The following is a 27353-nucleotide window of genomic DNA, read 5'->3' as shown; positions in this document are numbered from 1 at the left end:
CTAAGCTTTATTAATTCATTCATTAATGATTTTTAAATGCACTTACATCTCACCCAAAGCTCAATATGAGTACGTTTTAAAGATACTGAAGGAAGTATGAAGTAATTTATGAATTAATAAGCAGAAGCAACAACTCACTGTTCAAAGGAAATTTCGTTTCCTATTGCAGTGTTGTACTAAAGCCCAAAGAGGTTGACAAATACATAAATCACAGCTCTGCTAATTAAAACTTCTCTCCTTATTAATCAAGTGAAGTTTTAGTGTGATCATCACTGAGTAATTAATCTGATTGTTGCATGCAGTTCTCGTGGCAATACATTTATGAAACACAATGGGTGTAAATGAACCTTTGTGGATATATCTTTGTGGGTATAGATTTGAGCAGCAGAAAGCTTTTCCAGTAATGAATCCATTTTCCAGCATACACTTTAGCTAAGCCACTCTAATAGCAAACTCAGATGGTAGGTGCCAAAAGAAATGGAGCTGAAAAGGGGCAATGCGGTGTGTGTGAGAGTGTTATCAGCATGCTCAGGAAAACCCAGAGGTATTTTAAAGTGTGTTTTAAAGTGGGGGGGGGGTAGGGAGGAAGAAATCTCCAAATTGCATGCTCAGATGCCAGAGAATATTAAGTGTCGGTTGGAAAATAAACCTGGAATACCAGGAGGGAGGGGATATGGACTGCAGCAACCTGAAAAAGTGCATAGCTGGCTAGCTGGAATCCTGAACAGGAGTTCAGGAGTTCTGATAATGAACTGCATAGATAGATGATAGATTAGATAGATAGATAGATAGATAGATAGATAGATAGATAGATAGATGATAGATAGATAGATAGATAGATAGATAGATAGATAGATAGATAGATAGATAGATAGATAGATAGATAGATAGATGATAGATAGATAGATAGATATAGATGATAGATAGATGATAGAGATAGATAGATAGATAGATAGATAGATAGATAGATAGATAGATAGATAGATAGATAGATAGACAGAAAGATAGACAGACAGAAAGATAGATAGATTAAAATGTTGTACTTTACTGAAACTGAATGCTGGAAGATTCAAGACAGAGTAGAAGAAAGTAATTATTCACACAGCACATAGTTAACCTCTGGAACTCACTCCCACTGGAGGTGACGATGGCTTTAAAACAGGATTTAAAACTTTCGTGGAAGAGAGGGTTATTGGCAACTGCTAGCCATAATGGCTATGCTCTGCCCCCACGATTTGCAGTTGTATGCTTCTGAATACCAGTTGCTGGAAATCACAGGAGACAAGAGTGCTGCTCTTCTGCTTGGGTTTTGCTTGCAAGTTTCCCACAGGCATTTGGTTGGCTACTGTGAGAAGAGGACGCTGGAGTAGATGGGACAATGCCCTAATCCAGCAGTCTCTTCTTGTGCTTGTATGTTTGTGCAGTTATACTCACATTAACCTATCCGATTTCTTTCCCTCAGAGGGCCAGACGCAAGAACCTGGTAAGTCTGAGAGGAATTTAAATCAACTTAAAATCTCCAGTTTAATTCCTACCCGGGTGTGTCTCCATCTGGAATATAGGGACAATTGTGCAGGCCAGCCTTAGATAGTTGTTGTAAGGACTGCAGGAAGATCATTTATGTGGACTGCTTTGAACACTATAAAGTGCTCCGCACTATTGATTCACAATACTAAATGTTTTTAATTCATGAATTTCTTTAACTGATAATCAATTACTGCAGCCAGTGTGGTGACAGAATAGGAACCAAAATGGGGCAACAGAGAAACAAGAGGGTGGTATTAAGTGTGTTTGGTGAACCCCTGAGGTTCCCAGAAGTACAAATTCTTTAAAACAAACAAACAAACAAACAAACAAACAAACAAACAAACAAAAACACATGCCTTAAAGCAGCCCCATGAGGCTTGGAATAGCTATGGAATGTTGGCTGCCATTTGAGGTGGTGGCGGGGAAACTACATAGGGAATGGAATGGAGTGAGGCAAAGAAGGGCATGGCTGGCTGACGAGAATCTTAGACAGGAACACTTCTATTAGAACATGAGGATACACCAAAACATTTTGTTTTAGGACCCACTTGTATATTTCACAGTGAAGTGGTTATGGTCTACTGTTATACACAATTTGTAACCTATCCAATTTCTTTTCCCAGGGACTGAGACTGCCGAAATCAGTAAGTCTACCTATAACATGTCATAACACTGATTAACATGACTTTTAGGGCAGTTGACTACCCGAGGAGGGAATTAGTTGAGCTGGTATATTGCCAACAGTTTCAGTCCTATAGGTGGGGAAACTGTGGCCCTACAGATCTTCTTAGAACACAGGCTCATTATCTTGCCCATTGACCATTGATGTGTATTGAAGCCCAGCATCACCCCTGCTTTATACACACCTACCAATGGAAGTTGGACGCAGGTGGCGCTGTGGGTTAAAGCCTCAGCGCCTAGGACTTGCCGATCGAAAGGTCGGCGGTTCGAATCCCTGCGGTGGGGTGCGCTCCCGCTGCTTGGTCCCAGCGCCTGCCAACCTAGCAGTTCGAAAGCACCTCCAGGTGCAAGTAGATAAATAGGAACCGCTTACCAGCGGGAAGGTAAACGGCGTTTCCGTGTGTGGCTCTGGCTCACCAGAGCAGCGATGTCACGCTGGCCACGTGACCCGGAAGTGTCTTCGGACAGCGCTGGCCCCTGGCCTCTTAAGTGAGATGGGCGCACAACCCCAGAGTCTGTCAAGACTGGCCCGTACGGGCAGGGGTACCTTTACCTTTACCTTACCAATGGAAGTAAGCTCCATTGCACTCAAGAGAATTTACGTATTTCTGAGTAGATAGCCATAGGATTGCACTGTGCAGCTGAGCTACAAATTTGAAAATTCCCAGTGTATATCCTTAGGCGCACCACCCTATTTGCTCCTCAGCCATGAATCTATCTGCAATATGGGGATAATAATACTGACCAAATCAGTATTACAAAATAAACAACCTAAAGCGCTTTGAACGCTCAAGTCCTATCTAAACATCGAACATTTTAGATTAATCATTTAATGACATTTAAATGCATCCACATCTCACCCAAAGCTCAGGATTGGAGACATTTTCAAGATGCTGAAGGAAATATAAAGCAACAGTAGTAAGTGAAAGCAGCACTCAGGCTTGAACGAAAAGTTTTCTTGCCTGTTTCCTATTGCAGGGCAAAATTTTAAATTGCAGCCCTGAGAGCGAAACATCACCCTGCAATTAATCCTTTAAAGTGTTAAATTAATCACAACATAGATTAAGCTGATTAAATCTTGACACCCTACTGGGTGTGCATATATGGAATACAGCAGGTGTAAATTGTTCTCTCTCTTATTTTTTGTAGAGCCACGCTTTGAACATGGGAAACGCTACCACTACAAGTATGTCGCTGATGTTGTCACCACAGTGCAAGGATATGAGATGGGAAGATCTGTTGTGAGACTGACTGGAGGGCTAGATATCTATGGAGACAATCAGGAGAATATTCTCAAGGTAAGTATCATCATTATGCAGTCCCTTTAAATAGCCATCAGACTACAGAGCATCCCTTCTAGAATTCCTGATGCATTGCAAGCAAGGAGGTGCCATCTAGCTTTCACTGTAAACTCCAGTGCTCTCCACCCATCATGCAATCCTAAAATCAAATGTGTATCCAAAATAGAATCGGTGGGAGGGGAGAGGGTAGGTGATGTTCTTGATGAACCTTAAAGTAAATGTATGCTGAACTTTAAATTAACCTTAAGTTAAAGATTAAACATGAAAAAGTGAAGCAGCTGTTTACCAACAACAACATTTTAATTTTTTTTTCAATCTTGGATTTCCTCAAATTTCTATTGTGGTGGCCCAGAGAAGGCAATGATCAGAGGAATGAGGAGAGGTGAAATGAAGACAACTAGACCAGCCCTAGTATTGGGCAGAAGAGAGAGAGGCAGCTGCTTTGGGCTGTCATGAAAGGGCAGCAAATCATATTGACTAAATGTTCACATGGGACTAAAATCACCCATGGATTGCAAAGGGGAAAGCTAAGTTGGCTTTCATTTCACTCTTTGACAACACAACTGTTTAAAAAAAATAGTTGCGAACTTTTCACAGAACATTGTTTCTGGGGCTATAGTTCATAAAAGAGTTCCTATGCACATGTTTGCTTTATCTTTACTACATTATATAACAGTACACTGGGGAGCCAGTTTAATTACAAGGAAAGAAGGGGGAGTTAAGTTAGCTCTTTATTTAGATCACGACACCAACATGGTGCAGTAGCTCAAGTGTTAGGGGACCGGAGTTCAAATCCCCACTTAGCTGTGATGCTCACGGGGGGAACTCAGATCAGCCACAGTCCCTTAGCCTAATCTACCTCACAGGGTTGTTGTGAGGAGAACAACCATGTAGACCACCTTGAGCTACTCTGAGGAAAAGTGGGGTAAAAATGCAATAATAGTAAGAACAATACGTTTATCGCTTGAAGATATTGAAGATATTATATGCAAAAGTATATCTAATGCAAAAAAAGAAAGACAGTATAATCATTTTTAGAGCATCCTGTTTGTATTTAAAAGACGTTATTTGGTATAACATGAAAGGGCACGATGCAGCCAGAACTAATAATTGTTGCCCTGCAATCTGCACACACTTCAGTAGAGCTTACTTTTGAGTAGACGTGTATTAGATGGCACTCTTTATCTCTCCCGCTGAAGTCAGTTGGATTTACAGGTGCTTCGCTTCAGTTGGATTGAGACACTGTTCTTCGTTTCAGAAACAAAATGAAAAGCAATTTGTTTACTCTCTCATCTTTGTCCTCAGATTGCATCTCTGAAAGTTGAAGATGCTGTCGGAATCTTTCCGGGAGAGCCTCCATTTGCATCACCCTCCAGGCAACCTGAATCACTTATTGCTTGCACCAAATATTCTTTCCTGTTTGGCTACGTCAATGGCAAGGTTCAGAACATCCGTGTGCCAAGAGACCCACCTCTGCCTTGTGTGAATCTTGTCAGAGGCTTCCTGAATGGATTTTCCATGTCAATTAAAAACCAGAAAGAGTATGAGCTACAAGAGGTTCGTTTCCTCCATGTACATTTAATATGCATTTGGACTTGTCTTTTCGAGCAGCTTTAGTTTACCTCAGTACTGAACTATCTCACTTTTTTTACTTTCCCCACTGTTTTCTGTTCCTCTGAATGACTCCTGTGGTTTTCTGCTTTTCTGGCCCTACCATTTGGTAGAGTGAGGCAGCTGCCTCAGGCAACAGTTGCTGTGGGTGGGGAGCAGTAGCAAGGCCTTGGAGGGTGGAGCTGTGTGGATCACATGGCCTGCCCTCTGACCCTTAAGTTAGCCTGCAGGCCTCAGGTGGACACTCACCCTCCTGTCACCAGTGCTGAAACAAGCCAACCTGATCAGCACCTATATGTTGTAGGAGGAGGGAGGCAACATTTTGTTCACGTCAGGAAGCAAAAATGTGTGATGCCACCCCTTTCCCATCTCACTCCAAGCCACCAAATTTCCCATTTCCACCTAGATAATTAGAAATGCTATTCAGTTAGATACTTTCTCATTGAGTAATTGAATTTGCAATTGAGGTTCCCTGGACAGTGCTATTTTTCTAGAAAAAGAGATGCCAGAACTCATCACGAACACCTCCCTTGTTCTCTTGTAATGGCACTGGTGCCCACCTGAGAGGTGCCAGAACTGAGTTTCAGCAAGTTCCCAGGGATTTCAGATGGTAGGGTTTGACTCCCACAGTTTGGGTTTCCCTCACCATTAAATCCACAGGCCTATGTCAGTGTTTGGGGCTTATTCAAATAACTGCAAGGCCTACTTCTATCTGGCTGTCTAAAATATCAATAAATAAATAACATGTGATGTTTTAAACCAGAATAAATGAGATAAATGGTGCAGTTAGGTAATCTTATGTTCTGGAGACTTAACAGTCTAACCAGGGTGGGGTCTATTTAGACGGTAAAGTGTATTAAAGTGTATTAATTCACTTATTTCAGACTTCCTGATCATCCATTGAGTGGGGCCCTGGATCTCTGCCCCCAAGCCCAGCCCCTTATGAAGCCACTAAATGAATGCTGCCATGGATGTGCACCTTGCCATTCATGGCTCATTATCTGTCATGGATGCTTTAGCTGAGATTCCTGTACTGCAGGAATTTGGACCAAAGGACCCTTGTGGTCCCTTCAAACTCTACAATTCTATGACTCTACAAAACACTCAGCTATGGAAATTGTACATGCCTAACAATAGTTCCAGTTTCCTGGGACACACTCCACAAATTCCTTTGCATGCCTTCTTCCTCTCATTTAAAAAATAAAAACAATAAAAACCCCTAGAGTTTATCATGTGCCATTCTACAGAGTGACTAAATCTATACTTGCAGGATGGAATTGGAGGTGAGTGCCACACAAGATACGTCATCCGAGATGACAGGAGGAGCAGCACAGTACTTGTTTCTAGGACCAAAGACTCAAACAACTGCAGGAACAAAATGGAGCGCAGCATTGGAACATTCTTCATCCACCGTAACCCCAACTGCCTGCTGGTAAGAATGTTAGAACGTGATTTGCTTACAAGCGAGGGTAACGTCCGCCTGAAAGCCATGCTAACTAGAGGTGCTTCCTTCTGTTATATAGCAAAACAGGATGATTCAAGGGACTGAAGCTTTCACCTTCAAACTGAAATATAATCCCTCTGGAGCTGACGCTCAGATCATGCAAGTCGATGCCGAACAAGTCTACCAGCTTTCTCCATTCAGTGGAGCTGAGGGTGCTGGAGTTATGAAAGCTACGTAAGTAGCCACAGCTTAAATAATAACTTTTAAAAGAGTCTGCAAGTGAGCCATGGTTCCAGCTAGGCTATGCAAGAGTCGGTCTTAGTAGCAACTGGGTTGCTACTAAAAGCATTTGCAGCATTGCAAAATAAAAATAAAAATAAAGTAAATCCTCCCAAATAATAGCTGCTGTTATCTGTCTATAGGTAAAGGCTGTTCATGTCCACTTAACTGCTTTACACCAATGAAATATTAGTTTTAAAGTCCTGGGCCTGGAGACAATGGGCAGAATTAACCCAATGAGTTCTGACAGCATAAGCTCTGTGTAAGGACTTTCACCTAGGCAATGGGTTTTTCCCTACCTCTGTTCCTCACCCCATGCCCTTTCCATGCCCTCCTGTATCAGGAATATCTCCAGAACATTGACCAGGAGAGGAGAGGGAGAGATAATTCCATCTGAAATGATGAAGCTGGTGAAACATTTAACATAGCACCACGCTGTTGAGTATTTTGCAAACTACAAATGGCAAAGGGAAAAACAAAAAAAGGTTTGGGGTGCGAAACAGAAATCAAATGCTTGCCATTACATGGGGACAGGTGTCATTCATGTGGTCTACGTTCTCTTGATTTCATTATCCCCACAGATTTTAATACACCAGACTTCTGTTCAGGAGTAAATGAGGCATTGCACAGAGTGTAAATTAACAGCAGAAGTTTGTTGTATGAGCACATGGAATGGAAGTCAGGCCTGCAAGCAGAAACAATCCAATCAAATATTTCCTCATCATCCACTAGAGATACAATTCTGACTCAGTCTTGGCTACATTTCCATCAGCTTCTCCATATCTCCCAGTTGTCCTCCTCCTAATTTTCCCTGGGCCGATCTAGAAACTGCCTGGATGAGCAAGAGCACAAATCACTTACCCCTGAATGGTACCTGTGGTTTTCTCTTCCCTTCCAGGCAAAGGCTCACACTGACTGAGGTGACAAGTGAACATGCCCAACTGCCGCAGGTTCAGCTTCGAAATGTAAACATTCATTACGAGTTCCCAGAGGTTCTTCCCCAAATGCTTGTCAGAACTGGAGACGTTAAGCAACAGGTAGGGAATGTGTTGGCGTATGGAATAGTTCTACGGTTCATAAAGCCGATAAGAGAGCAGTGTGCTTTTCTCCATCACAGTGAATATATTCTAGCTACTGTTTCCTTCTTGTTACAGATTGAAGAGCTATTAGTTGAGCTTGACCGCTTCCCACAAGACATCCGTGGAGACAATGCCCACAAGTACTTACAGCTTAGCCAGCTGCTCCGTTATTTGAATCTGGAAAATTTGCACCTTCTCTACAATAAGTTTTCGAACAAACCTAACGCCAGGTACGTTGGCTGACTAGCTCATAAGACACAGCAGCATCATAGGCTGCAAACACACTAGCACCAAAATGTAGGTTTCCCCCATCCCCTATCCTGAATCGTTCATGCTCATCATCAGCATGCTTCTTTCAATCTAGATTGATTCTAGATCCTGTTGTCCACAAGGGTGGATGGACTCTGAACCAGTCAGTGTTTGCTCCGTAGTGAAGAATGAAGAATGAAATTTTCAGAATGTTCTTTTTCTGCTCACTGCAGGAATGCCTTCCTGATTGGAGTCGCCTCTGTTGGCACTATAGAATCACTGACATTCCTCAAAGAAAAAGTTGTCAAAGATGAACTGCACGATTTGGAATTGTACTGGACAATTTCCCTAGCCTTACACTCTGTCAAGCCTAACGTAGATAAAGCTGAAGAAATTGCTGACGTGCTAATCGTAAGTACATGTAAAATTATAATTGAGTGTATCAGAATGAAAAATGTGTTACATAGGAAATCACATTAGCTATAAAATCTACAGGAGAAAAAATTATCACAAAGTAACAAGAAGCTTCCTTCAAATTCTGGTTCATTGGAAATCTTTCTTTCACCCACAGAAAATGCTCCCCAAAATAAAGAATACCGGATCAGTTTGGCTTGTGAAGATTTTCTATCTGGGATATGGTACCACGGTCTACAAACAATGTGTTCATTCTCGCTCCTGCTCCAGCAAATTGCTTGAGGTATATGGTCCTTGTTCCAAGTCCCCCCCCCCCAATAAAAAGAAGAATGCCTTTCCCAGAGAGAAGGGAGAATTACACACCTTAAAGTATTAATTTTGAAATCCCACCATAGCCAAAACGTACCTGCTCCACACAGGAACTTGTTTAGCTTCCCTCACAAAGATGTATAGTTTTCCTTGAGTGAATTTCGCCCTGTGCCTTTCAAGAAGGCCAGTTGTGTGCTTGTGAAACATTTGGGATCTTGGGTTAGCTTGTCAACAAATAGTTCTTGCCTTTTTTTGAGTTTTCTTTGTGTGAATGGACTGTTGGGCCCCTAAAGTCTTTTCAGTGCCATCAGTGCCACATTCCTATACTTTTGCAATCAGCACTTAACATATTCTGAAACCATAGAGACACTTATAGGCGGTTCCAGTAATCTATGGTCCTTGTCAATCTCACTCTTCATCTTTTCCTCATTGAGCGAGGATAGTGACATGTACAACATTTATGGAGTTCTGAATGGAATTAAAAAGTGTTCATCTCATTTGTCTGCAGCCTCTGCATGACTTCCTAACTGATGCAACCAGGGAACACAATGAAAACAAAATTACTCTGGCTCTGAAAGCCATCGGCAATGCAGCTCAGCCAGCCAGCCTGAAGCTAGTGAAAACCGTGATTGATTCCAACAGATATGCAGAATACATTCAAGCAGCTGCTGTTCAGACTATGGCGCGAATTGGCAAACAGGAACCTACAAAGGTAAGAAGAGCAAAGGAAAGTCACCTCGATATATTGATTGCAAAGTATTTGGCATTATGAAGCGACTGAGATTTACTGCTGTCAATGGACAGTCACATCTGATAAAGATCTTTTTAAAACAGCAGCAGCAGCAACAACCCCTTTCTCAAAGCTATTTAAAACTCTCCCATACATTGTTTTCCTGTCTGTGAGTTGATCCCCAAGGCAGATCCATTTAAATCTGAGCATTTGATTCATCCCTCCAATGCACTCAACTGCTGCAAGGTAAATACTATTAGTTGACCCCCACATGGTGTGTTTCTCTTTCTGTAGGTCCAAGGCATTCTCCTCCAGATCTTTGCAGACCCTTCATATAATGTGACCATCCGAATGATGGCTTGCATTGGCCTCTTCGAAACCAACCCTGCCATCCCAACAGTGACAGCTATTGCCAATGTATTGCTCAAAGAGAACAATTTGCAATTGGTCAATTTTGCCTACTCTCACATGAAAGCTTGGTCAAATGTCAGGATCCCACTGTACTACAGCCTGTAAGTCGATCTACAGTCAGATCACCTTTCATGCAATAAATCTGTTGCTGCTATTCATTAGAGTTAGTTCTGGTCCTACTGCTAAACTGGTAACATTTCAGTGGGACTCAAGTTAGTAAGATTTACTGCAGCAGGTTTGCTCTAAGCATAACTAAATCTGGATCCAATTCACTGTAATTTGGGAAGTGCTTTCATTTTTATATGTGTTTTCATAGTATTTTAATCATCAAATTTTCATTGAAGACCACCTTGGGATTTGTTGCGCAAAGGGCAGAACATGAAAGCAAAAAAGCAAACATGCATGTAGAGACTTTTGCTGTTACTTGCTGCTAATTTCAAACCTGTTTTATTTAGGTCGTCTGCGTGCAGTATGGCTCTTAAACTTCTGAACCCCAGACCCCTCCATCAGAGCAAAGTTTTATTTGTCAGTGGCTTCAGCAGTAAGTAGCAGACAACGGTTCATTTCCCGGCTTTTATCCAAACGAGCCACCATCTTTTGGATATCACAACCCGCTCCTTAGCACTTTGGAACAGAAAGCATCTATTCCAAAGGGCTCAATGATTTTAAAGACCCTTTAACATACTATGTTGGACATGGGCGTAGCAGGGGGTGGCAGATTCCTCCCCCCCCAAAAAAAATCAAGCAAATAAATAAAAATACTTAACTAAAAGTAGAAATAAACCAAATATTTGAAACTGAAATTTCAAATATTCTGTTGTGTTGGCAGCAGTAACATCCTGTTGAATTTCACAAACAAAAAAAACATGGATGGTTACAAGCTTCTGCCAGGGAAAATCTTTCTAAGCAGTAGTAGCCAAGGGATCCCATTTTGATTCACAAGGATTAATAACACAGCAATGGCTCATTGTTGTCGCTTTTTCCACCGCAGGCAAACACAGAGCGGGATTCCTCATGAAATGGTTTATGATCGAAAGCCCCCAAACAATGCTCCCTTCGACTATAATCTGGAAAACAGAAGTAAACTTTGCAGGTTCAACTATTCAGCCTCTAGAGGTTTGTGTTACATTTTATTCAGTTCATTTCTAGGGGTTGGGAGGTGGGGACGCTTGAGAGGTTTGTTTTGCTATCTTACCATGTTGCTACATAGGTGCTGAACGCTAGGAAACTGCTCTCAAAACTTTTCCTCTGTTTTTTGTTTTTTTTAAAGGTTAGAGTGAGAACTCAGGGCCTCAAGGAACTCTTCTGGAGGAACACGCACCAATTCGATAAATACCCTGCATATCAGAAGATAAGGGACACTGAAGCAAAAGTATGCATATTTCCAGATTCTCAGTGTATTCGCCCTAGGGGAATGATGGAGGAGGTCCTTGTCAGGGTGGTTACACTAGTGAACCACTCGATTTGGTGCCACATTTCTCCACTTCGAATGGAGATCCACAGCATGGCAAAAGCTGCAGTGAATAACCTGATAACCCATTCCCAGCTAAATAAATGGAGCTGTTTCTGAGGGCATTGTGAAATCAAGGAAAGCTGTGAGCATTTGCAACGGGAGTGTACTGAGGGCTGCAGAATTAAATAGCAAAACCATTTCTGTTGCTCTTTATTTCCTTAAATTTACTTGAATAAACTCAGTATTGAATAACCCTCATGGGCTTGATTTTCAGCTGCCGGGATTCAAGGAGTTCCCTCGTGAGATTCCTGTGATTTCTGCCTCTGTCAAAATGTTTGGCCAAGAATTGATCTTTATCACCACTGAGGAAATGCAGGCATTTATGAAGGTATGGAAGTTTGTGTCCCCCACCCTCAACATATTTATCAGCTTTGTCTCCTTGTCTTTTAACCTATTGCATCTTTGCCCTATAGAACATGCAGCAGCAAAGACAAGATCAGCTGCCCATGCTGCATAAGGTTATCGAAGGCCTTAAAAACATCAACCAACATATTATGAAAGCTGTGATGCTAGATGTTCAGTATGTGGTTCCAACAGTTATTGGTCTGCCATTCCAAGCAAGAGCCAATAGCATCATCATGGCACACGGTTTATTAAAGGGTAAGCTTGGAGATAATCAAATTTCACAATGGTTTGTTGGAAATCACATACGTTGGAGAAAATCACAGAGCATGACTGATCTGAGACCCAGGTTTTAGGGAGCAGGCTTAATTACTTTGCTTCCCCCAGAAAATAATCGGAAGTGTCATTTCAGAAGGGTTCTGGGAATTGTGCCTCTGTGAGGGGCAAATTGCAGTTACTGGAATCCTTTGGGGAAAACCATGGCTGTTGAACTGGTATAAACGTGCTTTAAATCTAAGGTGTGTGGATGTGATCTACCGCATTTCACACTAGTCTAATTTCAATGAAGTTACTTCCTATTTACTAAGATGTAGTGAGAGTACAACAAAGGTCTGTCTTTTGCTTCATTGAAGCATCATCTGTCATGCTCATGACAACTTAGTTAATAGCACCAGAGTACACTAACATCCCTGCCTGAGTTGTAAGCAGCAGAGCACTCTGTTTTTCTCTACAATGTTTCATCAGTTAATGGCCTATTTCTTTGATATACCAAATCATTAGCAAATATCTTTAAAAGCCCTATATTTACTAATGTAAATGGTTCACTAGTAAATGGTTAAGAGAAACTTCATAGATGTTTGTCTATGTTTTGAGCATTTTTGTCTTCCTTTTGAGCATTTTTGTCTTCCTTTTGTCTCTCTAGCAAGGACCGAATTATCTCATGGTGATCTCAGAGAAGCCAATATCCACGTTCAAGTTGACAGCAAACTTGCGTAAGCAAATGAACATTGTTAGATTGGAAAAAGAAGGAAACGAGAGAAACAAAACGGACAGATTATTCCAGCCTACTAAAATGTTCTCATTCTCATTGCCTTTTAGCCTCCAGGGTTACGGAATGATTTTCTGGGGAGTGAACACATACGACATGCAACATGGTTTGGAAATGAGAGCCCAGATCCGTACTCAAGGCGTACTCAACATGAATGCCACAGTGGACATCAGAAACAAGAACTTCAAATTTGACATCGCCCCACCCCGTGATGATCAGTTTGAGTTGGCAATGGCAAGGTAGAGTGGCTATTTTATCATTTTTCTTGTTAGCTACTGCCCATAAAGGTTTTTCCTCATAAGTAAGGATACATACAACTTGACCATAGGGGATTTTTAGGTAAGAGCCAGAAGCAAAATCAAGGCTTATATCATTCTCTGTTATTGGCTTCCCCAAAATCCTGTTTTGTGATATAATTCTCCATTTTGAGGGAGGATTAGTATGAATATATGAAGTTGCCCTAAACTGAGTCAGGCCATAAGCTTAACTTGCCCAGTGTCGTTTCCTTTGACTATCAATTCAAGGTTTCAGATAGAGATGTGCCCCAGTAGTGCAGCCCAAACCATCTTTTAACAATGTCAAGAATCCAATATTGAGCCCCGGCATCCTGTATCTTCAGAGTCAGCCTCTTACTTCTCAGCTCTGGTCTCTCTCCTCTTGCTGTGTTCCTAGCACAAATGAGTTCTTTTTTGATATGCCCAGCTTCATATTTGCATGTTGAAAAGTTTTCATTGCATATCCACACAGTCATGAGGCACATACTGTTGCAAGATACATACATTCTGAGAAGAAGGCTTCAGTACTTCCAGAAAGAGCTGAAATCGATATTTTGGATGGAGATTTTGACTCAGAAAAAGGCAACATTAAGGTAAATTGTGTGTTTGTGTGTGTGTGCAGATGTGTTCTGTGGTAAATGCCATTATACCCTGTCCTTGTATTTAGCTGATTGTGGTTCAGATATGTCGTCTTTTTTTTTCTTCTATAACTCTCCTTTTATTTAGTTAGCATTGTTTAGAAATCTGGGGGAAATTGTCCTTGTGTATTTAGCGAAATTAGATTCTTTCTGGAAAGTGCTTGGACACTGGATATTCACAGGTAAAAGTCAAATGATGGTGGCTCCATGCTAAGTTTACAACTAATACAGACATGCCTTTTGCAAAAGTTAACGTGCCATGGTAAAGATGTAAATTATTAGCTAAAGGTTAAAGGTGTCACCTGAGCAGAGAAATCTTAAGTCATCGTATGAGTTTTAACTCATTAATTAATCAGTTTAATTATGGATCAAAGCCATAGTTCTGAAGAAGAAGAAATGCTTTTCTTTCCCATAATTTATACCCACAGGTGATATTTTATAAAAGGTACTACGCACACTCATGAGATGGGCTTATAGGAATAATAATAATAATAATAATAATAATAATAATAGTAATATAATAATAATAAAATGTTTCCAGAGCCCTCCTAGAACACACACACACACACACCAGATTCCACAGGGTTGGTTTTTTTAAAATTATTATTGTATGGTGCCCATTTCTGGTTTTGGAGTATGTGCTGGGATATATTTCTAAATACTGACAAGCCTCTGTTCAATTCAGCAATCAAGTGATTCCTACAAATACAAGCCCACTTGCATATGGGTGCCTTGGTGCATGACTCAGTTGTGTTTGAAGACCATCAAGAAAACAAAAGACATGCCCAAAGTGACTTCTTGGTTGCACTACCTGTGTGAAGAACATCAAGTGGAGGTTCTCTATGTACAAGGTATTATCATATGACCAAGACATTCTGTTTGTAAGTACCCACAAGGTTGCCTTCCGCTTCTAACATTTATGCGCGCTTTCTAATCTATACAGTTGTTCCTCTGGAGAAGATTCAAGGCGAGTTCCAACTAGGCTCTGGAGCACTGAGGACGAAAAGGGATGTGAGAGCTTCTGAAGCAGCAAAGGTACGTAAACGACACTTGATCTTAAGGTGTCACTTCTACTGTCCAAACTAAATATTTCTGTGGAACAATCTATAGAGGGGGGCTATATTGGGACTGCGCCATTTTAAAGGGTCGAAGCTGTCCACATAAGAATCATGGGGTAGGAGGTGCTGGAGATGAAATGTATTTCTGAACAAATGAGCACCTCTGTTTTGCCCACCTCCTCTTCTCTGCAGCGACTAACATAGCTATGCATGTGTTATAACAAATACAGCCAGTTGAACAGCAATTATTATTTCCCCCTTGTTAAGGAAAGCAATTGAATGATGTCATGATGTATATATATTTAACCGAGGTGTTTCTTTGCTTTCCTCTGAATCATGTTGCAGCGTGGAGACAAAACGCAGAAGGATGCAAGGGATGCCAAAGGCCACGATGATGAGCATTACAGAAAATCGGATCGTTTCCCATCTCCACCACCCGGTTCTACTAAAAAATGGCCCAGCAAAAAGAGCAGCAGCAGCAGCAGCAGCAGTGACAGCAGCAGTGACAGCAGCAGCAGCAGTGATAGTAGCAGCAGTGGCAGCAGCAGCAGCGACAGCAGCGACACCAGCAGCAGCGACAGCAGCAGCAGCAGCAGCGATAGCAGCAACAGTGACATCAAAGATAAACATCCCCGTAAAACCAAGTATTCTCCGCAGAGAAAGTCCAGAGACAGTTCTTCCAGCAGCAGCAGCAGCAGTGACAGCAGTGACAGCAGCAGCAGTGACAGCAGCAGCAGTGACAGCAGTGACAGCAGCAGCAGCAGTAGCAGCAGCAGTGACAGCAGTGACAGCAGTGACAGCAGCAGCAGTAGCAGTGACAGCAGTGACAGCAGCAGCAGTGACAGCAGTGACAGCAGCAGTGACAGCAGCAGCAGCAGCAGCAGCAGTGACAGCAGTGACAGCAGTGATAGCAGCAGCAGTGACAGCAGTGACAGCAGTGACAGCAGCAGCAGCAGCAGCAGCAGTGACAGCAGTGACAGCAGTGACAGCAGCAGTGACAGCAGTGACAGCAGCAGCGACAGCAGCGACAGCAGTAGCAGCAGCAGTGAAAGCTCTGACATTTCCCGGGAAAAGGTAACTATTTTGTCACTGCTCTCAGTCGAATGCATGAGTGTGGTTGGAATACAGCCGTAGCCACCACATTTGAAAGGAAAGAGAAAGCAAGCAGCACTGCTTCATGGGCCCCAGCATGTCTGGCTAGGGCAGGCAGCAACTGGCACGCCAGACCAAGCAGCCACTCTTCTTACTCTGAGGCCGAGCCACATGGGAGAGGTCTCATATAGACTGTTCCCAAGTCACCCCCAAATCCGCCAAAGTCTCCTGAGATGTCACAAAGATTGAAAGGAGACTTTGGTGAAGCTTAATGATGCTTGAGGTGACTTTTCTGTGGTGGCAACAGGGGTGAAGGTGCCGACAGGCTATGCCTCGGGTGACAAAACAAGCTGGGCTGGCTGTTTCTAGCTAATATTCCAACAGAAAAGGCTTGGATTTTGCTAATTATGTTAATGAATATTCACTTTCTCTGACAATATTTCCAAGAGGTTGATCCTCAGAAGCACCCACTCTTGAATTTTTAAAAACCAACATTGTTCATGGGGTTAAATCTGTCATGTTATTTTTTTTAAGTTTTGTTATTCTGTTTTGGTGCCATTGAAAAAAGCAATCCCTTTTCTTGAAAACTCTTAAACTTTTTTCTTTTCTCAGGGAAGGCATTCCAAACTTCTTCAATATTCTTTCCTGTCAGTGAAACAGCAGGTAAGATTTTTGGTTTTTTGTTCTTTTTAGTTATGGGGTGACATAGAAGGCAGATTGCACACACAGAAAGAAAGGGGTGTCAGAAATGCACCACTAGAGCGTTTGTACTAGCAGCAATACAGTTTTTTTAAAAAAAATTGTTGCAAAAAGTTGGGTGCCATCCCCACTTTCTGCTGAGTGGTAGCAAGATTAATGTCCAGGCACTCACCCAGGGTCTGCTTTCCTGTGGAGAACTGAGACACGGCGGAGACTGTTGTAGCTTTAAGAAATGTGGTTTATTCACCTATTTACATCTCCTGTCTGCATGGAGGGAGTAAAGAACTTATAGCATCGTCGTTTCAAGAGGGGCTTTGTCCTCCACAGCAGTGCAGCCCTGGAGCCCAAAGCATCTCTCCCTGCCAGCCTTCAGCCAGCCTGCCCAACAGGGATGCCATGTCTTTTCTCTGTCTTCTATTTCCCGGCATACCTTGCTCAAGACTCTCTTTTCCTGTCACCTCAAACTCATACCCCATCACCATGGCAACCCAAGCACAGGCTCTCAGATGGGCCATCAACCCCCTTTGTCATGTTAATGCCTCTATCCCAGGTGAGGCCCTGGCTTGGAAAGAAATATTAGTCTGTAGTTTCCCACTGACCTCAAATCTTCCCTTTAATACTCCAAATAATCAAAACCACAATTTCTAGGGGGTTTTTGGGGGGGGGTTCCCCCAATTCATAACACCACCTTTCTACTCCCATTGCACCATTTCTCCCAAATTGTCCACGCCATTTTCTTGCAAAAGCCAGATGACGAAATTCTCAGCCTGCTGGATTGCTGATTTCTCATTATTGTTAAGACTAGTATTTTTAAATCACACTGCAGTTGCAATCCTGCCCTTTCCCGTGTGAGGTGATAGTGTAATCTTCTGGGTGAAGGAGTGCTTGGTGACTTTTTCAGCATTAATGATACTCATCCCCCACCCTCCCACTCCCACCATCTTTGTTAAAATGCATAGGGTGGCATATTCCGAAACAATTTCATGATGGAGACCAGGAGATAACGATTATATACTTTCACAGCGTTTAACACCCACAAGGAAACTGTAGAGGCTGGTCCATTGTGGTGAATGGAGCCCTGCCACACTGCCTCACTTGCATCCAGCGCAGGAGGAGGCCCTGACTGCCAGCTTTATCCTTCTTAGTTGCAATGTCACCCTTTTAGAACACAGCAGGGAGCATGGGGGGGGTGGGACTAGAATGAGTTGGCTCTGCTTGTCCGTCTCCACCTATCGTTGGCCTCTCCACCTTTCCCTCTGCCAGTTGCCGCTGCAAAGAAAACTGCCTTCATCACTGTTTAATCTGGGACTAACTTTAAATCTTGACGATGCTTTTTCTTTTTATTTTTTTAGAGAAGACAACAGCAAAGTAGCTCCTCCTCCAGCTCCAGCAGCTCCTCTAGCTCCAGCAATGAAGAATACACAAAAGGCTCTTCGGTCAGTATCCCTTTGGAAAATGGCAAGGCTGAAGGAAATTTACAAACTGGGCATAGTTGGAATAAATTGGAAAATATATTAATCGCTTATAGCTTATTTGGGTTTTTATATACTTATCTTTTGATGTATTCATTGCCTTTTGACTCAGTAGGGACAGCAAAGTAGTTCTTGATAAAATATGTCTTAGATTAACAATAAAAATACAAAAAAAACACCCCCAGTAATAAATTAGTATCTAGACTGAGTAGGCTAGAGCAGAACAGAAATCTGTTATGATGAGGCTGCCTCAATGAGCCATTTCTGAAAGGGCCAAAGAAATAACTTAATCATCCTTCAAAAGGTTTCAGAAGAGACTCAATTGACTCCCCCCCAACATTTTATTTATTCGATTATATACCATCATTCATCGAAAGATGGCACGGCAGTGTACAACATTAAGAACACATTTTACAGGGCACTATAATAAAAACTCAATAAACAGTATAATAATAAAATAATCATAATAACACACACCCCGCCCCAGCTTTAACAACCCATATATTATTTAATGGCCAAAGGCCTGGGTAAAGAGGAAAGCCTAAGGGCATGTAATAATGATGCCAGGCGAGCCTCTCAGAGTAGTGTATTCCACAAATGGGGAGCCACCACAGAGAAGGCCCTCCCAGACCTTACGTGGAGGAGGTACACATAGAAGGGCCTCAGATGATGAATGCAGAGTCTGGGACAGTTTATATGGGGAGAGGCAGTCCTTGAGGTATTGCGGTCCTGAGGTGTTTGAGGCTTTATAGGTCAGAACCAGCATTTTGAATTGGGTCCAGAATTGCTAATTGGCAGCCAGTGCAGTTGGGCCACAATCGGTGTAATAAACCATCTTGTCTCAGTGAGCAACCTGGCCACTGAATCCAGCATCAGCTGAAGTTTCTTAGCCGTCTTCAGATGCAGCCCTGCGTTTGCAGTAATCCGATCTAGAGGTTTTGGAGCCACTGGCATCTGTCTAGTAGATGATACTAATAGGTCTGAGTAATTTCTTTGACTAGGCCAACAATCTAAATAATTTTGTTTTCCTTCTATTTTGGTCCCAGGAAAAAGTAGCATCCTTTGCTGTCAAATGCCTCACTCGCAATAAGAGACAATACGGAATCGTCGGCGACGTTTATCACGGCTCCTCCATGCTGAAAGTGACTATAAGAAACATCACACGGCCAAGCAAGCCAGTTGTCTGCTTTGAAAGCATAATGGTCACCCCTCACAAGCTCAGGGTGAGTCTCTTCAAAGCGTCTTGACCCCTCACAGAGCATTCAATCCAAATGCTAATGCTGCTTTTTAACATAATGTGCTGTACTCTGCCACTTAGACCACTCTAGAAGCAGGCTGGGATTGCAAAGACTACCAGGTCGCTGCAGAAGTCGAGACGGGTTGGTTTGCTAAAAGGCCAGCAGTTCAGTTCAAGGCTAAACACAAAAGGCTTCCTGCAGTAGTGACGAACTTTGTGGAACAGTGAGTAGTTGTGCATCTTCAAATGATTCACTTATGACATCCCTGCTAAGTGTATTGCAGCCAAGCATATGGGTGTGTTTACTGTGGCCAAAAAGGAGATGTCCGGTTTAATCTAAATCCCATCTCAGACATGTTGCTGGAAGCTGCCCAAAGTGGCTGGGAAAACCCAGTCAGATGGATGGGGTATAAATATTATTATCCTTTTATTTTATTTTTTTGAAGGCCTGGGACATAGAAAGTGGGGTGTGAATACCTGCTGAAGAGGAACAGCCTTCAAAAAGCTGTTAGCTTTTCTTCACAAACTGCCACTTTTGGGGCAGAAGCCAAATCAGGGCTATGGACAATTGCTACTTATCATCCCTTCATGTCTTTCTGGCAATAAAAAATGGGAGACATTTAGCCCCAGCAAGCCTCCTAGTTGCTGTTGATATGTAGACATTCCCTGGAAAGCTCAACCAAGTAGTTGCCATAGTTTCCATCTCAGGACAGGCAGCTATCTCTGAGTACATTGGCAAAGGACAAACAAAGAGAAGGGGTGACAAAGATTCAGTCCCTCACCTCTTTGGCCTGCCTTACACTTATTTCGTTTAGTGTGGTGTGCAGCAATCTGGGATAAAATCATCCTTGCCCATCAAGTCAGTCACAATCCAGAGTCTGCATTTCTGGAAGATATCTGTGGGAAAGTCCCCCCGCCCACCATTTGAACAACAAAAACACAATCCTCAGCGCCAAATGTAAATCAGGCTTGTAATTTCAGGATCCCTGTCTGCCCACCTTGCTGCCTAAATCTTTAAATTTATCAACATGCCCTGAAGCCTGAATTTGCTTTGTGGTGGGTCATCTATGATGGTTTTATGTTAGTCCTGAAGGCTATTTGAATGAGACTGTTGTTGTTGTTGTTGTTGTTGTTGTTGTTGTTGTTTTAGCTTCTTTTCACATCTAAGACAGTCTTATATGGCCAAGATTCATCACCTCTCAGTTTTTTATTCTTAAACAACACCTAAATTTTATGTCCACTACATTCTTATTTCTGCTTATTTTGCCCGGCCATTATTACTGTTAATTATTTCTTCATATATGTACCCCCATGCATAGTATTACTGCTAATCACACCTTTTATGTTACTACAGCCAATTAAGACAGATTTTCTTTTCTTTTTTTTAAAAGAATAACTACAGTGATTCCTGGAGCTGCTTACATGATGGGCTACTCATACAAAGTTCAAAGAAATCCCTCTCAACAAGTTACACTGGTTATAGCTCTAACTGATCCTAGAAGCTACGCCGTGATCATGAGGACACCCACTGTGAGTTGCAGATGACATTATTTGAGATGTGACAGGTGTGAAAGTATTATTTCGAATGAAATTCAGGGGTGTACATGTCCACCATTTTTATGACCCTTTGTTTTTTGGATCTGGGACCATAATTAAGAGGGATAGCTGGCGGCATTTATAATGTGTCACCACAGGTGAAATTCTTGACCATTTTAAGATGACCTCTGGTTGTTGTTCCCAGAATTGATTTTACAGTCATGTGTAAAGAGGAAGCCTTGTATACTAGTCTTCCTGTGTGCACTTAGTACATATCCATTTGTCCCCAAAGTGTACATTTAAAGTTGTTCAGCTATTAACTTCTGAGATACAATGCAATACAAGTTATTGGGCCAGTATGATCTTAGTTGACCAATCATACAAAGAGGAAGGAATACTTGAGGATGAAGTGAGAAATCATTCATGTATAAGGATGTTGCTGAACTGTGTGCGAACAACGTAAGGGTTTGACATGTGAACCGCCCTGAGATTTACGGATGAGAGGCGGTATATAATTTAATAAATATTAATAATAAAATAACACATCCTTGTGCCTGTTTGAAGAACAAAGAGAAAGACAACACAGCCAATTTCTAATTTGTTTTCCTATTCCTTTCCAGGTGACCATCTATGCTGAAGACTGCATGATTCCATTTTCACTGCCCATCGGCGACTCCAGCCAACCTTCAAAACTCTGGGATGTTCCTTCAGTGATACTTGCTAGTCAGAATGGTCAGTAGCTAAACCATTCCCATAGCATCAAAATAATAATTATTTTTTTTTAGCGAATCAGTTTCTTTGAATGCCTCTAAGTATTTTTCTTTACAATTATCTCAGATTATTGTGAATGCAGAAAAGAAACAGTGAAAGCTGCAAGATCCAGTTTTCTCAGTATTTATTTCTTAGCTGGGGTAAAATGTACCAAGACTTCTTGCATATTCACCATAGTTCCATAATTTTAAATCCTATTTCAGAGGCCTTTTACTTAAAACCCAGTCCACTGCCAGCTAATTCAAATCTATCACTTAACAAGATTTGTCCTGGGTGATGTTCAAACGATTAAAAACCAAAAGCTTTCTGCTAAAATTACATACAAAATGTAGGGTTTCAGGGCAGAAATCAGCAACATTTATGGGAAAATCCGGACGTATGGCCACCCATGTTGGCAGTGTTGTTTTTGCTGATTTTCCTGAAAAAACATCAATTTTCTTTTGTGATTTTGCCAAAAAAGCTGAACAACTTTGGCCAAAAAAAGCTCTGAATTTTTGAAATATGGCAACCCTAACAAAATGCCCACGCTATTCTCCAAGCTCATTATCTCCTTGGCCAATATGTTGGTTATTGATTGCTTCCATGATGTACATAATATTTTAAAAATGTTTTCCCCCTCTCTCTCTTACTCATATTTATTTCTCTGTTATCAGGTGTCTGCAAAATCGATGGTCAAAAGATCACAACCTTCACTGGACAAAACTTTGACAAAAGATTGCCTCCAGATTGTTTCATGACTTTGTTACAAGACTGTACCTGTGAGAAGAAGTTTATGGTGCTGATGAAATATGAATCTAATAATGCAAACAACATCCTACTCAAAATAACCATCGCTGGCAGGTAAGTACTCTTAACCACAGTATCTTTGCACTAATCCAATCCAGTCACAGGGTGAAAGGAATAGTTTCAGCTTCCAAAAGAAAAAAGTGCATGTTTAACGGTTTGTTGTAAAATATTTTAACCCTACTCTTCTTCCAAAAGAAGAAGTGTAGGGGTTGGGTGGGCCTTCAAAGGGAGAGCATTTTACAAGACTGGTATCATTACCAATCCCACTCCTTATGTGCTTCAGCTGGTGATGGAATCCAAAGCTGAATCTCACACGTTTACTTGAAGGTGCCAAGTGGCTAATTTGGGCAGTATTAACACTTCTGGAATATATGCAGTCTGTTCAAGCCTTATATCTATTGCTCCCTTGGTTCTCTATGTTTTCCTCTTAACACTATAAACAAACAATTCTCTAGCTTCCCAAATAAGCTTACTTGCTTTTCAAGAATTAAAACAATGACAAATCACAGGACAGGACAGGGAGTGATATTCTAACTAAGAATCAGTAGCTAGCAGAATGCAACTTTAGTTTTAAATGAATTTGATGAGCTTAGAATTGGGTTTGGGGTTTGGATGAAATTAATATCTGGAAAGAAAAAAACATTAAAGGATGCACAGTAACGGATTCAATTATTTTGTCCCTTTAATAATAGTACTTAGATAAGAGAAAAACATAATATAAACTATTTTATTGGAAGTAATTGAAACTCATTGAGAGAGAATTCATTAATTGCTTCTCTGCCCCCCTTTTTTTAACAAGTGAAATTACTCTCAAGAATCGCAATGGAAAGAACATAGTAGAAATTGATGGTTCTGTAATACCAATGGCACGTCTCCCAGTCAGACATGAAGGTATGTAATTGTATTTTTAGAAGTTAAGTCATCTGTTGTCTCAAGGTGGCAGGCAAAGAAAGAAATAAAACACCAGTATAACACCAATATGAAATAAATACTGGATGAGAGTTTATTGTTCCTGCAATTCAGGGCTAGGATGTTGTATTTACACAGATCAACATGCACAAAAAACAGAATAATAATGTATACTCTGTCACTTTAAACTATACTGAAATAAATAACGGAGGCATTGATGAACAGGAATTTTCAGTTGAACAGGATCAGTAGTTTAATCCGAAGAGTATTTTATTTTATATGTTTATCCAATTCTCAATGGATTCATCAGTTTGTCTTTTCTTTAACTTACAGAGTTTACCATTAAATCAGACCGCAAAGATAACGAAATTGTACTTTCTTCATTGTTTGGGATTCACGAGCTGATCTACAATGGACGTAATGTTCAGGTATTTTCCTTCTGCAGCTAATGCTTTCAAGGTTTTATAACGATTTGCAAACAGCAAAACAAAACCTGTGCTTGCCTATCAGATCATCAAAGTACATTGCCCTCTTCAGCTAATAATGATAATGCTCACAGTCTCAGACGCCGCTACTCTTCAAATCAATAAAACATAACTGGGATGTTCCCAGTGCCTTTCTGATAAGCAGTGGCTGGAAGAACAGATGTGTGAAGTTATAATCATCAACGCCAGTTTTAAGTCTCTCCAGTCTCCAAGATAACTTTAAACTTTAAAGTGAATTATTTCCCTCTAGCTACTGAATGTGTCACTAATGCAGTTATGGAATTAACACAGAGAGGGTAGAGAAATCCCCATTAGGACCCTGTGTGGTGCTGGACTGAGGCACATAGCTGTAAAGATCTAGTAGACTTTGAATTTGAAACACGCTCCTCTTTGCTGTGTATTATATTTTCACTGCTTGCTTTGGCAGGATGAGCCAAATTCTTATTGTCAACTCAATCCCAACTACTTCCACCCTCTTTTTTCCTCTCTTCATAAAGGTAACTGTTACTCCCACTATCGGATATACCTGTGGCCTTTGTGAAGTATATGGCGGAAATGCAGAAAAATTACGAACACCAAGTGGCTACTCAGCTAAAGATCTAGAGAGCTTTGCTCAGTCCTGGCTGGTCCCCGATGAATGTGGTGGAGGTAGGTAGAGTCTGATAGTTTGTTTTAATTATGACTAAGGTAGCTAGGTCTGGGTTTGAAGGGATCATGCAGAATTTAGCCCTTCCTCCATCAGTAAGCTTTGGTGGACTTAACCTGGCTGCAGCAGTGGAGGGCAGCAACAGGCAGTTGGGTCTAGCTGCCATTTTAATTTCCCATAATGCCCCAGAGCAATGCCAGATCAGAGACAATGTGGAAAATGTAAACGCGGCTAAAACCAGCTGCACATCATTGCTCAAAGCACTAGGATAACAACAACAGCACTAGGATAACAACAACAGCAGCAATAAATGAGGTAGGCAACTGTGGTGGGGAGTCCACAGCTGCCCAAGGTTGCCAGTCAGATAGTCATCGAAAATGAATAGAAACTTTCAACCTTTGAATTAAATTGCTCGAATCCATATACCTGCTAAGTGGCAAGCATCAAGATGGTGACTCTATAAACGTTGCTTTTCTTGTTGGGTTATGAAGCCCAGTTCATTGTTTTGTTGGACTTTATCACTGTTAAATATGCAATTATGCTGTAGAACCTCTGGCTTTTTTTAGTTTTTGTTTTTTTTAAAATCAGTGTCTTAAAAGGTTTGTACTTTATCTGCTGCAGCCTGCAAACTGAAACACTCAACTAGGAGACTTGAGAAACCAATCCGGATTGGAGAAGAAGATATGCAATGTATTTCTACTCTGCCCGTGTTGAGCTGTAAGGAGAAGTGCAGACCCACCACAACAACTCAGGTGTCTTCTAGCTTCCACTGTCTCTCAGCTGGTAAGTCCATGTAATGTCTACTGGTTTGGACTACACACTAAAATTACACTAGTCATGCTTTAATTTTGCAGAATGACATTTTGCTACCTTTCTGGATGTCCCCAGGGTTTGAAACATCTTTCCTTTAGGGGGATCAAAGAAAGAAGCAGCAAGGAGCCTGATTTTATTGGAGTTCAGAGTGCTATAACAGCAAGCCCAGGCTCATGGTTTGTTGCTTCTATGAAAGATTAGGCTTTTGCTTGTAGCGTGGTTAAAGCACCTGAAACTCTCTGGCATCAGTAAGCACTGTAAATACATTTGCTTTTCATCCTTTCACGGATTGCCAGATTGGTGTATAACATATGCTTTTATATTAATAACTGGTTAAACATGGGCTTGCGTTAATAAAAGTTTATTCACTATGGTCATAATAATGAAAATTGCTCTAGAGCGCATCAACAGCATCTCTAAGGAAGTTTACTCAGATATAAGTCCAACGGAGTATGTCTAGCATTGTAGCCTGTACTGGAAACATGATTTGAAATGAATTTGCCCCATATGAAGCACATCAGTGAGTGAAACTATACATGCATGGGAGATGCAGGGGGACAATAATGCGCTCTTCCCTCCCGAGGGTTCAATGGCAGTGCCTTTTGAAAATAGCAATGCTAGAGCGAAGGTTTTTTCTTTTGAAAGTTGTAGCTGGGAGCTCCAGCTAAACCTTCAGGTGTAGGTATAAGAAGCACCATTCATTTTGCAAAAGTTTGATCCTTTTTATGTTTTTTTACTTATTTCCTTTTGTTTCTTCTAGGGGCAACCTTGCCAACTGATCTGGTTACCCTCGCTTCAAAATCAGAAGACCTGGTTTCCTCTGTTGAAGCCCACGTAACATGCAGTTGTGCTGAAGAACAATGTGAAGCTTAACTTTCCTACTGAACAGATTAGAAGCCCGTAATACCGTTTACTGTGGGAGGCCAGTATGTTAATTCTAGGCAGCCACACAGACATTAATTGAAAAAGCACTGCTGAGCCATCTGAAGTCGAGTCATAACCCTGCAGAAGCAAAGGCAATTATGAATGAAATGGATGAGTTTCTAATAAACACTTGCATTCAGAAAAATAAAGTGGTGGTTTCTTCCTTTCATTAGTTATGCAAAAAGGTGACATGATATGTTTGTATGCATGAATGAATGAATGATTGGAAATTTGGGTATTGTGACTATGTTTTACTTTTTTAATAGTAAAGAGGCAGGAGGAAATATTCTTTTCCAATTAATTTTTATTGAATTTCAATTAAAGAAAAAAACACCAAATTAACATCAAGTTTAATATCAAACTGAATACATAATTTAAAAGTTGACTTCCCACCCTTCTTCCATGGTAGGAAAAGTGTTAAATGCATCAAAATAAAAGGAACAATTTCTGTCCCATCAGGAAGCATGGAGAGGACTATACTTTCTTTTTATAAACATTATATGCAACCAAGACTGAAAAATTATCTTATCAGAATTCCTGGGAGTTCATTTGCTGGAAGTAAGATTAGCACCCAAAACTGTCTGTGCCATAATTATCTGTGGGCCTGTAAGCATGTGTAATGATGCAATTACACATTTTGTATATTTATTCACATAAAAATATAAATCAATGCCAACCCTGCTAACCTCACCCTAGAACCATTCTTATGTTTTTAAGACCACAAAATGAACAATAAAAGACATTCTTCTAATTCCACCAAAATTAAAGCAAAGCATTGACATGCTACCCCGAACCAGCTAAAAAAGAAAGAAAAAAGAAAGAAAGAAAAAAAGACTTCTGCTGAGTTCAGTAATATTTACTCATCCCTTTTGGGTGTGGAAAACCTCTTAAATATGAAAAATCAGGTGATACTACTGCAATTATTAAACCAAGCCTCATCACTTGGCACCACATTTACAAAGCACAGATGTGAGCTTCAAAGTATCTCTAGATGCTAAATGCTGCAATCCTATCCTGACATGGTTTGGACTCCCAACTCTACAATTCTATGATTCCATGAATGGAATATGTTCC

The 27353-nt window shown here is 41.1% G+C and overlaps 1 protein-coding gene across 1 annotated transcript; it reads left to right on the top strand.

The window, feature by feature from the left end:
- Nucleotides 1-477: 477 nt before the first annotated feature.
- On the top strand, nt 478-26428 carry LOC310847733 (vitellogenin-2-like; the record flags this gene model as incomplete). Its single annotated transcript, XM_083745791.1, has 36 exons — nt 478-544; nt 1463-1483; nt 2151-2171; nt 3358-3506; nt 4815-5066; nt 6391-6552; nt 6644-6798; nt 7742-7880; nt 7998-8152; nt 8405-8582; nt 8743-8868; nt 9403-9606; nt 9919-10136; nt 10491-10576; nt 11027-11151; nt 11306-11407; nt 11763-11876; nt 11962-12148; nt 12813-12882; nt 12989-13177; nt 13686-13806; nt 14537-14702; nt 14795-14886; nt 15255-15983; nt 16614-16664; nt 18053-18136; nt 19219-19395; nt 19491-19633; nt 20801-20939; nt 21566-21677; nt 22370-22556; nt 23302-23393; nt 23745-23839; nt 24394-24544; nt 25164-25325; nt 26116-26428. The coding sequence occupies 36 exons, from the start codon at nt 478-480 to the stop codon at nt 26226-26228; spliced, it is 5334 nt and encodes a 1777-aa protein (XP_083601917.1). The 3' UTR covers nt 26229-26428.
- Between the last annotated feature and the right edge of the window lie 925 nt (nt 26429-27353).

This window comes from Podarcis gaigeae (assembly GCF_964106915.1).
Source record: "Podarcis gaigeae genome assembly, chromosome: 6".
Classification (NCBI taxonomy): Eukaryota; Metazoa; Chordata; class Lepidosauria; order Squamata; family Lacertidae; genus Podarcis; species Podarcis gaigeae.
This window is presented reverse-complemented; position numbering and strand designations above follow the sequence as displayed.